At 42.6% G+C, this 12,398-nt stretch overlaps 1 protein-coding gene across 1 annotated transcript in view; it reads right to left on the bottom strand.

Annotated features, from left to right (window-relative positions):
- The window catches only part of LOC306709742 (protein shisa-9-like), a gene marked incomplete at both ends in the record, with an annotated part of 84,671 nt that extends 73,441 nt beyond the window's left edge, over window positions 1–11,230 (bottom strand). Inside the window, one exon of the mRNA XM_079178009.1 lies at window positions 10,665–11,230. Coding sequence (XP_079034135.1) covers window positions 10,665–11,230 — 566 coding nt within the window. The remainder of the gene's footprint in view (window positions 1–10,664) is intronic.
- Window positions 11,231–12,398: the final 1,168 nt, after the last annotated feature.

Here is a 12,398-nt window from a genome sequence, read left to right as displayed (position 1 = left end):
CTCCTCTGTAGTGTTATAAATCAAAGTTACAAATACTTCTTTTGAATAAACTGCAAACGTATTGACTGGCTAGCGACCAAGCTAACATATGCTGTCTGTTGGCAAGTTCTGTGGCCTGGGGATGTATGTATGTATTTACAAATCATTTGTAATTGACACATTGTAAATAAAAATGAATGTTTTGTGTTTTAATTAGCTTATGACTATTTGCATTTATTTACGACCACTAATTACTTGATCAGTAGGCTACTTTACTTTATACTGGTCTACGTGGTTCAGGTAACAGTATTTCTGCCTGAGTAAAATGGTGCAGTATTCTTCTCTCCTCTGACTGAACGATACTAAAAGATGAGAAAGAAACAAAAGGTTGAAGGGCGATTGAAGGGATTGCAAAGAAATGAAGATATGCATAATGGTGAGATGGCGATGAATAACAATGAGACGGACGGACAGACAAATAGATATACGGATAGATTTGAAACTGTTGAGTCAGTGGTGAGACAGAGGAGCAAGAGAAAGAGAGATGACCAGCTACAGTACACAGGGAGCGATAATGCTTGCTACTGTGCGCGCTTCAGCAAACAGCTACATGTAAGCAGTTGATTTTCTGTCAAGGCGACTCGGAGCCAGCGTCAATCCACACTGGGACAAGACCATTACCAGGATCACTGAAGTGAAAATGGAGACCATGTTGGACGGCCTGTTCCCAAAGTCTATGTAGACTGTACACACAAACGTACACAGTCACAGAGAGGCTCACAGTCACACACACACACACACACACACACACACACACACACAGTCATCAGTTCTGAGGAGTTCGCAAAACATTGTTAGGCTGAATGTAGACAGGGATATATTCACACACTTTAACAATGGAGCCTCCCACAAACCTCCTACAATGCCTTCAGATTGGAAAGTTAAAAAGGACACAGATCCACGGCTCCGATCAAGAATAAACCTCACACTTCATTGATCTATGATTTGTCATCTTTTCAAACATGAAGTGACATGTGGTGTTTAGACTATACGTAACTTATGGTAGATATCTGGTCGGCTAATTTAGGTGATTTGGCTTTGAAGAAAATCGGATACAAATAATCACACGGAAGAAGTAGGTGATGATGAAGTACGAGATGAGACGAGAGGAGGCAACTGGGCAACTTCTGCAATTTTGATGCGTAATGTAAGTAGCTGGGAAGAAAGGGAAGATGTGGGAAAGGTTAAGGGGTTTGGTATGTTTCCAGCTTTATTTGTTTATTGGTTTATTTGGTTAGGGACAGTGCACAGTAATACAACATTGCTGTAAATGCACCAGAGTTAGCCAAGAGGCTATTTTTCATGTCTAATCCTATAGCTGGACCCTATTTTCCCATGTTTCTGTGTCTAAGTAACGAATGGGGACAACCAGTTTTGATATTGGTCCAGTATTGAGGGAGAACGCTGCAGACAGCAGTCGCTAAACAGTCTGCAATGTAATCACTGAGGGCAACTGACAGGCTCCAATTGATATTATAAGTGTCACAGACACATAAAACGTTCTTCTTACTTTTCACTTTCTCTTAGTTTTATTTAAAAAATAGGGTCCAGGTAGAAAATATTAACGTTAGTCTACCCTGTAAAGAATCTGTTGAAGTAAAAATATAAAAATACTTTACTCTGCGGAGCAGTGAAAACGACAAGTTCCTCTCTATGCAAGATTTGCCTTTAAATACAGGAACCTGTAGTATGAATTTTATAGAAACATGTATATTTAAATCTAGAAAATCTGCCATTTGCTCAATAGCTAATATTGGTAGCAAGAGCAACAAGTTGGTGGACAGCCAAGTGAAACAGACGTCATAGGAGAGAGGAAAGGAGAGAAGCAAGTGTGATCGCATGACCGCAAAATATAAGTAACTAAACTCCTGATTACGTTCTGTCGCTGCATCTACGCAGAATATTTCCGTTTTAAAATACAATGTGCTTGACTGGGAGCAGTTGAAAACACATAAAGTGCACATTCTGTAATAGCATTAGAATTTTTTTATTTTGTCCGACTTTTATATCCATTCTCAATGCCTTTATGTTTTAGGTAAAGCACTTTAAATGGCGTTGCTGTCAAAAGGTGCTACACAAATAAACTTGGTTGACTGGAGGAGGGAGAAAGAGGACGAAATGGACCATTTGCCCACGAATTGGACAGGAAACAGAAAACGTGTTGTGGAGTCACTGCAGCAACAGTTGAGCTGAGGAACATCAGGGCTCTGCAGCAATCTGTCTCTCTGGGCTCTGCTGCACTGAGGTGTGGTGTGGAGTTACAATCGTAACACAGCTGACACAGCAGCATCTATCGGACATGCATGTGGAGACACACCGCTGTTTATACACGCAGAAATACAGCATAGTATGCACACATCTGGGGCTGGAGGAAGTATTGAGATTGAGAAGTAGAAGTCTTGCATTCATAATTTGACTTAAGTAGAAGTACAGACGTTAAAGCACCCTGTCAGAGGTATAATCGGATTATTATTACTGGCCATGTTGTAAGATTAAGCCAATCATAACGAATTTACATACTGTTGGGTAATTTAATATACAAATATCCATCACGATCTATAAAATAATCATAAGTGTGCTAGCAAAAATCTTTATCTGCAAAGTAGCTGTCAGTACATACGTACATTTGTACAATAGAGGTATAAAGCGACATAAAATGGAAATAATTGTATTAGGAGATACTTCAATAAATGTACTTGCTTACAGTACTTAGTAATGTAATTAGTTACATTCCACCACTGCACGACATGACATATTAAGATAATATTAAATGCATCTGCAAAAAACTCATTAACAAGGTTTTCTTATTTCTCTTTCAATATCTGATCCTGAGTATTGCTAAAAAATAAAATTGTTGTTATTAAAACAACCAGTGACTGGATTAAATTGTGTCTGGTTCCCATCATTGAGCGTTTCTTTCTTGCATTAACTGTATATTATCTGACTATCTAAATGAGTCCACGACACCTAAGGCCAATCGACCGGCCCGCTCCAAATGGACACGCGATCCGAACGGCCGCTGCACTACTGCACTTTATTGACGATAGGTGCACAAGATATGTAGGTCAAGACAACAACTCCAAACCAACTTATATTTCAAAGCAGGGCGCTTGCATGGAGTAACCCGAATAGCAACATAGTAGACCAGAAACGCACTGTTCGGATCGAACAAACTAGTTTGGTCGGATGTATAAAAACACACTGAATCATCCCCCAGTGCTGCGCTGCTTCTCTGAGCCGTTAACCTCAACTTCACTGGTTTAACCGGTTTAAACCCTTTATTCAGATGAAGAAGTTACAACGAGTAAAATGCGTCAAAGAGAACTTCAGGCTGGTGCATGAAAGCCTGCAGTCGGCTAAGAGCTAAGAGTGTGTTTTACTGCTGAACATAATGTAATCACTTTTACAGTACAACTGCCAAAGATCACTCTAGCCTTCATTCTAAAGAGCAGATGTACTGGCAAAGGGAAGCATAAAGTGAAGTCAGTAATGAAATGTTTAGGTTGACTATATATTCACTATTCCTCCCTAAGCGTGCACAGATGCTAATAAAATGCAGAAACAATAATTCATTGTTTATTTGAGTGCACTTTGGGTCAAAGTTTTTATTTTATACTGCTGCAGCCTGAAAGAGGGTTTTTTGGGGGTCCAGATCAAGCATGGAGGAGGAGGAGGAGGAGGAGGAGGAGGAGGAGGAGTACGTGAGCTTAACAAGCCTCACTGCTTTAGCAAAAAGAAAAACACACACACAAGCTCTTTTTCAAGAGTGAGTTTAGAAAGCGCTCCAACAATAAAGGAGACATAAGCACCGAAGCCTGAAGACCCGTTTTACATCAACGACAAGTTTCATTGTGAAGTCATTTTTGAAGAATTGTTTGATCTGTTTCATGTCATTTTCCATTTGATATTTTAATTGATTCTTGCTCGCGGTACCTGAAAACGTTTGGTCTAAATGGAAAAAGCAACTAAACCCCACATCATCAGTTTATACGACCCCACAGGCCTTGACGCAAAAACTTAGTTTGGACTGCACACCTCACTTTAAAATGCTGGATTCATCCGGACACTGCTGTAACAGCTTCAGGACAGCAGAGCCGTGTGCACACGTTTATCTCTTGGCTCTAAACACCTGTCAAAGCCGATGATGGAAAGCGCCACTGCGGCTGAACAATAAAGGAAATAGAAAGCGCTGTTGATGAAGCACAATACAGTAGAGGAACAGAATGGCCGACGGAAATGGTTGTTTGGATCCCCAGTGGGTCATTCAATCGCCTGTGCCCTTGAACACATGGCTTTTCAGTGGAATAACTTAGGATAAGTGGTACAATGATAATAAAGGGAGTTTGTTTGTGTGTGTGTGTGTGTGTGCGTGTGCGTTAGGATGAATATTTCTGCATTAACAGATTTAGGTATCAAGTGGTCACTTCTTCCCCAAAACAAAAACCCAAGAGGCCATTTAGCCGCGTGATGTGTCGCCATAATCACTGTGACATTCTAGACATGATCAGCCGTGTTAACAAGGTCACTGATGAAGGTAATAAACACAATGCTTGTTTTGAGTAATCCATCCTTGTCAGCACTTGTCAGCGCATGACACATGAGCAGTATGACTTGCAGGATTAGTTTTGTGAAGGGTTAATCCCAGCGGTTTTCTCCATCAACATGCAACGCTGTGCTGTAGTAAATCATTTTGTTTACATTGATGACAGACACGCATCACCATGGAGACAGTATGACCTATTTACAGCGGTGAAAAGTGAAAAGTACATTTACCCAAGTACTGGACTTGGGTACAAATTTGAGGTAGTTTGACTTTATACTTCTACTGATATCTCAGAGGCAAATATTGTACTTTTTACTTTTTAAATTACAATTGTTCCCACCTTTCCTGTGTGAATTGCATTATTCAAAATGACGCAGACAGAATCCTTAAACCAACAAGGACATTTCAACGTATTACTCTGATACTGAAATGACTTCACTTGCTTCTGGCACAATACAGAATCACTTTCACAATCCTGCTAATAGTCTATAAAAGCTCGGCTCCTCAGCACATTTCCGACTTGCTCTCCGATTAAAACCTGATCAGGCCTTTTTAGGTCATCAGGCAGAGGTCTTCTAGCTAAACCCCGAATTAGATTCAGGTGCCTTCAGTTACTCTGGTCCTGATCTCTGGGACAAGCTGCCTGATGACACAGAGGGGTTTCCTGATTTCTTCAGAGATACGTGGTTCTCACGGGACAGAGACACCACAAAACATATGATGATCTTATAGAACATGATGCATTGCTGTAGTTCAAATCAGCCCAACCTTAAATATTAATCGTAAAATATTTGACTGCACACTCTTTGGTTGACAATATTTACATACTTTTACGTAATACTTTTTCTTGTTGTGGAGTATTTTCACAGTGTGGAATTGATACTTAGTAAGAAATGAGTTCTTCCAACACTGCCTAGATATATGGTGGTTGTATGTATTTTTTAACTGTGAACAAGACAGCCTGTGCTTATTTTGGTGCTTCTAACACTGGCATTAATTCCTGCCTGGCATTTAGATTATTTATGCAGTTGGCTTTATTGTCTTTAAAGTGCGTAATGCACCAGAAGCAGTGTTTGGAGTTATGCTGTACTAGGGTCTTTTTTATAGTTAGATTTTATGAAGGTGTATGTGCCAGATATTTATTGGCCAACATCTTAATTGCACTGGAACTTGATTATTACAGCTACAGATTACATGTTGGTCTCACGACAGAACGTTGCTGCCCTGGGCATGTTGGCGCCTCGTCGACATGTTAGCTGAGCTGATTTCTACCAATTTGCCTCAATGATGTGAGGTGTCAGCTTTTAGCATTTGTGGTAATATTAACCTGTTTACTACTTGAAAGATCCTTGTGTACGTCCTCATCCCTTTTCCTCCCTCTGTCTTCCCTCTTCACCTTCAATGAAGCTACAGTCCATAATATGATGAGCTGATGTGTCGTTATTTAAGATAGAAAAAAGAAGCTTGATCTGGCCTGATAATTCCCACAGCTGAATCGCGTTATCAAAGGATATGATTCATTTTTAATTTGGCTTTGCAGCAGTTTCCACACAACAGACGCAGCAGCAGACAGAGTGAGAGCAAAACAAAAACACAAACAGCCGCATGGGAGGAGAAGCAGTGGGGGGGGGGGCAGTAGTCTTATAATGAGAGGTTTATGCGTGTGTGTGTGTGTGTGTGTGTGTGTGTGCGCGCGTGTGTATGCACATGTGTGCATGTGTGTTTGGTGCTATACATCATTGCACCGCTGCCTGTTGTGATTGCCTGACCCAGGGTTTCAGCGCATTACCACCTTAACAGCTTTGTGGCTGGATTTATGCGTTCAGTGCACACACAGGACACATACACAAACACACACACACACACACACACACACATGTTTACACACAGAGCCACTACACTTTCTCGCTCATAGCTGGGTGAAAGTGTCTTGCTGTCAAAAGTATGCAGGTTGAGAATGAATTTTAAAATGAGTTTTTTTTTTTTGCGATTTATGATTTGACCTGGGCTCATCCGGTCTGCACAGAGACACACAGTGGCCTCACCAAACAGAGACACTATCCAAGATCATGAATTCACTTTTCATAATCGGGGTCTCAAACGGAATGCATTTTTGGGGATATTTACATTTTAGGTGACAACTAACAATCAGCGGTTTCTCTTTCTATTCTTTCTGGTTTTTCCTCCAACATCATCTCTTTACCTTCTTGTCTCGCTCATGACATTTTTTTTTCTTAATTTTAAACATTTTTCAACTCTGTTAGCTATGTCTATTTGCTTCCACTTGTGTCATTTCACCTACTTTGTGTGCAAAGTGCTGCCTCTAAAAAGTGTTTCGGCTGAACATACCCTTTCTGTCAGGGAAACTGTGCTGCAATGACGTTTTTTTCCTTAAAAGACAATCATGATGGGAATAACTAACAATTCATGAAATCACATTTCTCACTCAGTCTACCCACACCATAATCCCCCAAAATCTTTCCCAGACCTCTTTTTCCCCAGACCCACAGAACACGGATGGATTACCAAACTCCTATGAAAACCGATTATCTGCAAAGCAGTGAGCTCGAAATAGGCTTTTAATAAGACTTAATAACCCAGACACCACAGCAGTTTAAACAAAACCAGCCAAGTTTCATCCTAAAAGAAGTCGAGAGTAGTCCAAAGGTGTTAAAACAAGCCCTCGAGAGTGAAAATGTCTTCTAAGCAAGTTTCGAAAGAATCGACAGTCATTATCCATGCAGCCTGGCCACGAAGCTAACCAGTCGTCCACGGCTCTCAGTGGCAATCAGCTAAGCCCTTCACTCATCAGCACCTCCTTCTCTCTTTTGTAACTTTCTCCCTTCCCCATTTGATCACTCCCTTCCTCATGCTCCAGTGGACTGTCCTCAAACAGGCTCCTATACCACATCACCACAGTGGCTAGCTCTGTCCTCATTGGCTTTGTTTCCCCCAACATAGCCTTCTCCCTTCTCCTTCATACCGTCCTCTCTTATGAGTTATGAGGCACTTCCTTGGGACTCTGCCACGGTGGTGCAAAAATAAAAGGGGGCACATTCGTAACGATTCAGCTTTTGTCACAGCACTTCTTTTGTATTTCGGATATGAAATGTTGCAAGGCAGACAGAAGGCAGATTCAATTTGCATTCTTTCTAATGGGGGGCGACTCTTAGCTGCAAAAATAAGTCAGATTGGGCGTCAATCAATCTCTTGCCGAAGCCGGGAGAAGAGCCAAAACATCACCTCCATCAATCAAAGCATTTAGTGCCGTTCTTTGCTCTTCTTTTCCACTAAGAAAAACCCTCCAGTTTGGAAAGAGATTAGAATGAACAGTGGCCTCTCTGTGTCTTCTCACACATACCTAAACTTCAGCTGTAGCTGCCAGTAGATCCTCACAGGACGCGTATTGGTCCGAGCCACAGTGGTTTAATTAAACACAAAGGCAAACTCCCCTTTTGCCCCTCTGCCAGTTTGTGAATATCCCATCTATGGGTGGGTGCCCAGTTGGCTGATATGTATGTTGTTTTGTATAAGATTGTCTTATTTATTTGTTTACCTTTTAAAAAAGGGGTTTTCTTCATACCCATCATATTCTACTGTTATTTGTGATGTGTTTTATCACCCTGATGAAGGCTACACACAGACAAATACAGTTGGGACAACGGTGTGTCACAATTTCAGCAGAGGACTGGGGTAGGTCATTTCGGATTTGCGAGTACGGAAATAACATTAATGATAAATGTGTTGCTTTAATTGCTCAAATAAAATTGCTCCTTAACTATCAGCTTGATTTTAAGGACTGGTAATAATAATACATTTTAATCAGCTATCTTATTCATTTTCATTGGGGAAAAAACTGTTTCCATCCAGTAAACGGTCAAGTGAGCAGAGTGTCCTGCTCCAGGACGCGTCAGCGCTTGCCAACATCTGTCCTGCTGATTTGAGGCATTCACATGTATGTCACTTCTGAGAAAACCTCAAGAAAGATGCTGAGTATCTTTCGACAGTGTTCGACCTGCATGTGGGGAAGACAGCCAACCAGATTTCAGAGATATCTCCCAAAACAACCCCTTGTTTCCGGTACAGAGCGTCACACATAATTGTTTGATTCAGGGGAGAAAACGTGCCAAGAGCTGCCAGCCTTCATTGTGTTATGGGTGGCTCAGTGAAGTATAACACTAATGAGCACTGATGTCCACCGCTGTCCTCCTCTTCCTCCTCTTCCTCATCCTCCTCCTCCTCCTCCTCCTCCTCCTCCTTTTCCCATCCTCCCCTGGAAGGTTGAGAGGAGGTCTGGTAATAACAGGGTTTTAAAGAAGCCCCCATGGCCCGAGTCTTAACACCCTATGGGCTGGTCGGTCACACCCAGCACACACTGTCTCCATCTCTTCCTCTCCCCCTCTCACACACACACACACACACACACACACACACACACACACACACACACACACACACACACACACACACACACACACACACACACACACACACACACACACACACACACACACACATACACACAAACAAACAACCCTGTTCTCTTTCTCTACACTAGAATTAGCCGTTGGCTGCACTCCAGTCAGATCCGCTCAATATTCCACCCTTCCAAAAAAACACCCTCTCTCATCTCATTGTTCACTGGAGGCCACACATTGCCACAGTCATAGTTGTGTCACAGCAATCAATCACCCATCAATGTGAAACCGCTACACTGATACGGAGAAAACACCACACAACTGCACAGTAATTTCCCCCAAACTGCTCCCCTACTATCCCCTGACACAGGAATCTCCATCCATCTCCCACTGTCTGACCTCCAGCTGGTTCTCTCTCTCTCTCTCTCTCTCTCTCTCTCTCTCCCTCTCCTTCTCCCTTCCTCTCCCTCGCTATGGCCATTGCTCCCTCATGGTTGCATACAGACATCACACCCATTATCACCTCTCTGTGATTCAGTCACTTGATTCATTACCCAGCTGGTGACCTTCTCACACATATGCAGAAACGGATAGACAGACGCACACACGTCCGTTCAGACATGCAGGAACCTACGCGTGTACATGTACAAGCATAAACACACCAATATACAGACGAGATTTTTTTTTTCCTGTTCATTCCGTATGTGACCGACGGTGATGCATTACTCAGCAACGATCATTGTATTGGTTTACAATTTGAAATGTACAGTTACTAATCCCATTCATGCTCTATTACTTTGAAAATGAAGGCAGCAGCTTGTTCCTCGTCTTACAGTGAGTTTAGTGAAGAGTCAATATCAGTCTGGTCTCTGCATCAGCAAATAATTATTGTATTTGTAGGATCATTTTTGCTCTGTGTCCAATGTACAACCAGTAATGCTCAATAGTGCCATCATGTACAATCATTTCACCATTCTGTGATGCATACAAATGGTAGTTGTCTTTAGTCTGCACTGTCTCATTGGAGAATCTGCGTTAGCTTGGTGCGGGGGCTGCAGGTGTGGGGAGGACGTTAGCGTGTACTAAAAGAGAAGTGAGCCAGTAAATGCCTCAAACAGGTAGGCTGTAGCCATAGAAGAACTCAAAACAGTGAGTCACATTGACATTGTCTATGGGACAAATTGATGGGACCTTTACTCGCCCATCCATGAGGACCCAAGATACCACATGCCACTTCGCAACTCTTCATTTTATCCCCTCATCCCAACAACGTAAAGCTGGAAAATATTAATATAATGAGCAATCTATTGATCTCAACGTGATTCTAGAAAATGTAAAACACGTAAATACACATGTATCGTATAGAATTAATATAAACAGTTAGACATTTACTAAAGTAGAAAGCTTCTTACACATGTTTTGAAATGAGCCGATTGACTCTTTTTTCCATCCAGCAAGCCAGCCAGCAATTCAAGATAATCTTATGAAACTAAATGCATCAATATCATAATGACTGTTGGCAGCATCAACATCATTATCATTGTCATCATCATCATCATCATCTATTCCCCTGCTAATCATTACCACATCTATCATCTACACATTAATCATCACTCCCTTTTGTGTCCAACATCATCCATACGTCCACCTTTCTCAGTTCATACCTGGAGTTGGTCATGTCCGTCTGTCCTCCCTGACTCTTCTCCAGGCCGAGCTTGGTGAAAATCCCGACCAACACCATGATGGCCACCACTCCACAGATAATGTACACGATCATGTGGGTCCGATCCTTGTCCGGTTCCTCTTGGACCTCTGTGACGGGTTCCGCCGGCTTGCCGGTGTTTGCCCACACGGGTGTGTCGTAGTTGTTACAGGAAGTCTGGTCCAAGCTGTGGATTTTGAACTGGCAGCAGAAGCGGTAGAAGCAGGAGCCACAGCAGAACAGGTAGATACCTGCGTTACAGTTGAAAGGCGGGTCCCACTGGCCCATGACATCATAGTAACCCCAGCAACGGTTACCGTTAGAGGGAGCCGTTTTGTCCTCCGCATCTGGTGTCGGGGTTGCCAGCGCGGCCTCCGGTATCATGGAAGGATCCGTCGTCTGGTTGTCGGCAGAGACCTGGGCCGAAGCCTGACCTGACGGCCAAGAGTTCAGTCCACCCAGAGAGGTCAAACCCAGCAGAATGGCCAGGGAGAAGCTAATCAAGAGTGGATGCACGGAGGTGGCCATCTTAGACTTACTCCAGTATCTTGTGGTGGCTCAATGCCGATGTCTAAGTTTTAAAGCTTCTGGGTTTAAAAAAAAAAAAAGAAGAAATGGAGCGTTATTTATCCTTCTTATCCAGATCTTCAAATGATAGTCACTGAATGAAAATGTGAGCTTTTCAGGTATGATCAATCATTGAGATAGCAATTTCCATAAATAGAGAAGTTTCAGCCTATATGCATGCCCGGGAGAAGGGGGAGGGGGGGGGGGAGAGAGCATTCACTTTGCGCAGTGGGAGTTATTAATGCACAGAGTTACAGAGGGCTGAATTGTCGTCAAGGGGCAGAGGAACAAGTGAGTGAAAGAAATCAATCTCACATCTCAACAGGAGTGGATGAGGTCCTTGTGAGCAGGCACTCACATGCACAGACACACCACAGTCCCTGGCTGTTTACAGTATGTGTGTAGGTGTGTGTTTATCCAAGCACGATAAATATTCCAAAATTCAGGAAAAGTCACCTTTCACGAAGCCATACGTCACCAGCAGACAGCAGAGGCGGTTGTAGACAAATCCAAATCCGGTGTTTTGGAGGCAATCTAGTTTAGGAGGGCTTGTTACCTACGAATGAACTTGCCTCTGGCATTTCCTGCACTAAGCTCCCCTGCTGAGTGGTTGAATAATCCGTGAAAAGTGAGAACTCTTGGTTCCTGATGGCGCTTGCAGAAAAAGAAGGCAGATTCCTCTCAGACTTGCAGATAGTCACGGGCTCCCACATGAAAGGCTTTTTACTCTGGAGACGGACTCATATTCCTGAGTGGATAACGACTCTAATGCTCAACGCTGGAGTCAAATCAGTTCTGATGTCCTGGAAATACTCTGACCAGAGTGCAGGCTTTTCCTCTGGAATAGTCGGTCCCTCTCAGAGCTTAACTTGCATCTATCATCCCCCTACTCTCAATGTCACTGTTCAAAGGGAGCTTTTTTATCTTTGTGGTGGGCATCTTTTTCGCTGCCACCTTGCTCCACTGTGGTGAACGTTACTCCCTCCGTGAGATGTGAAGATCCAGCCTTTATGAGCGATATTAAATATTGAGCTTTTATTTTGTAAAAGGTTGCGCAGGATATTCCCTTCCTATTTCCAGCCAAAGACCCAACAGGTAACAACAGCTGAGCAGTGTTCTTCAAAACATT

The sequence above is a fragment of the Pholis gunnellus genome (assembly GCF_910591455.1).
Source record: "Pholis gunnellus genome assembly, chromosome: 17".
Taxonomy (NCBI): domain Eukaryota; kingdom Metazoa; phylum Chordata; class Actinopteri; order Perciformes; family Pholidae; genus Pholis; species Pholis gunnellus.
This window is presented reverse-complemented; position numbering and strand designations above follow the sequence as displayed.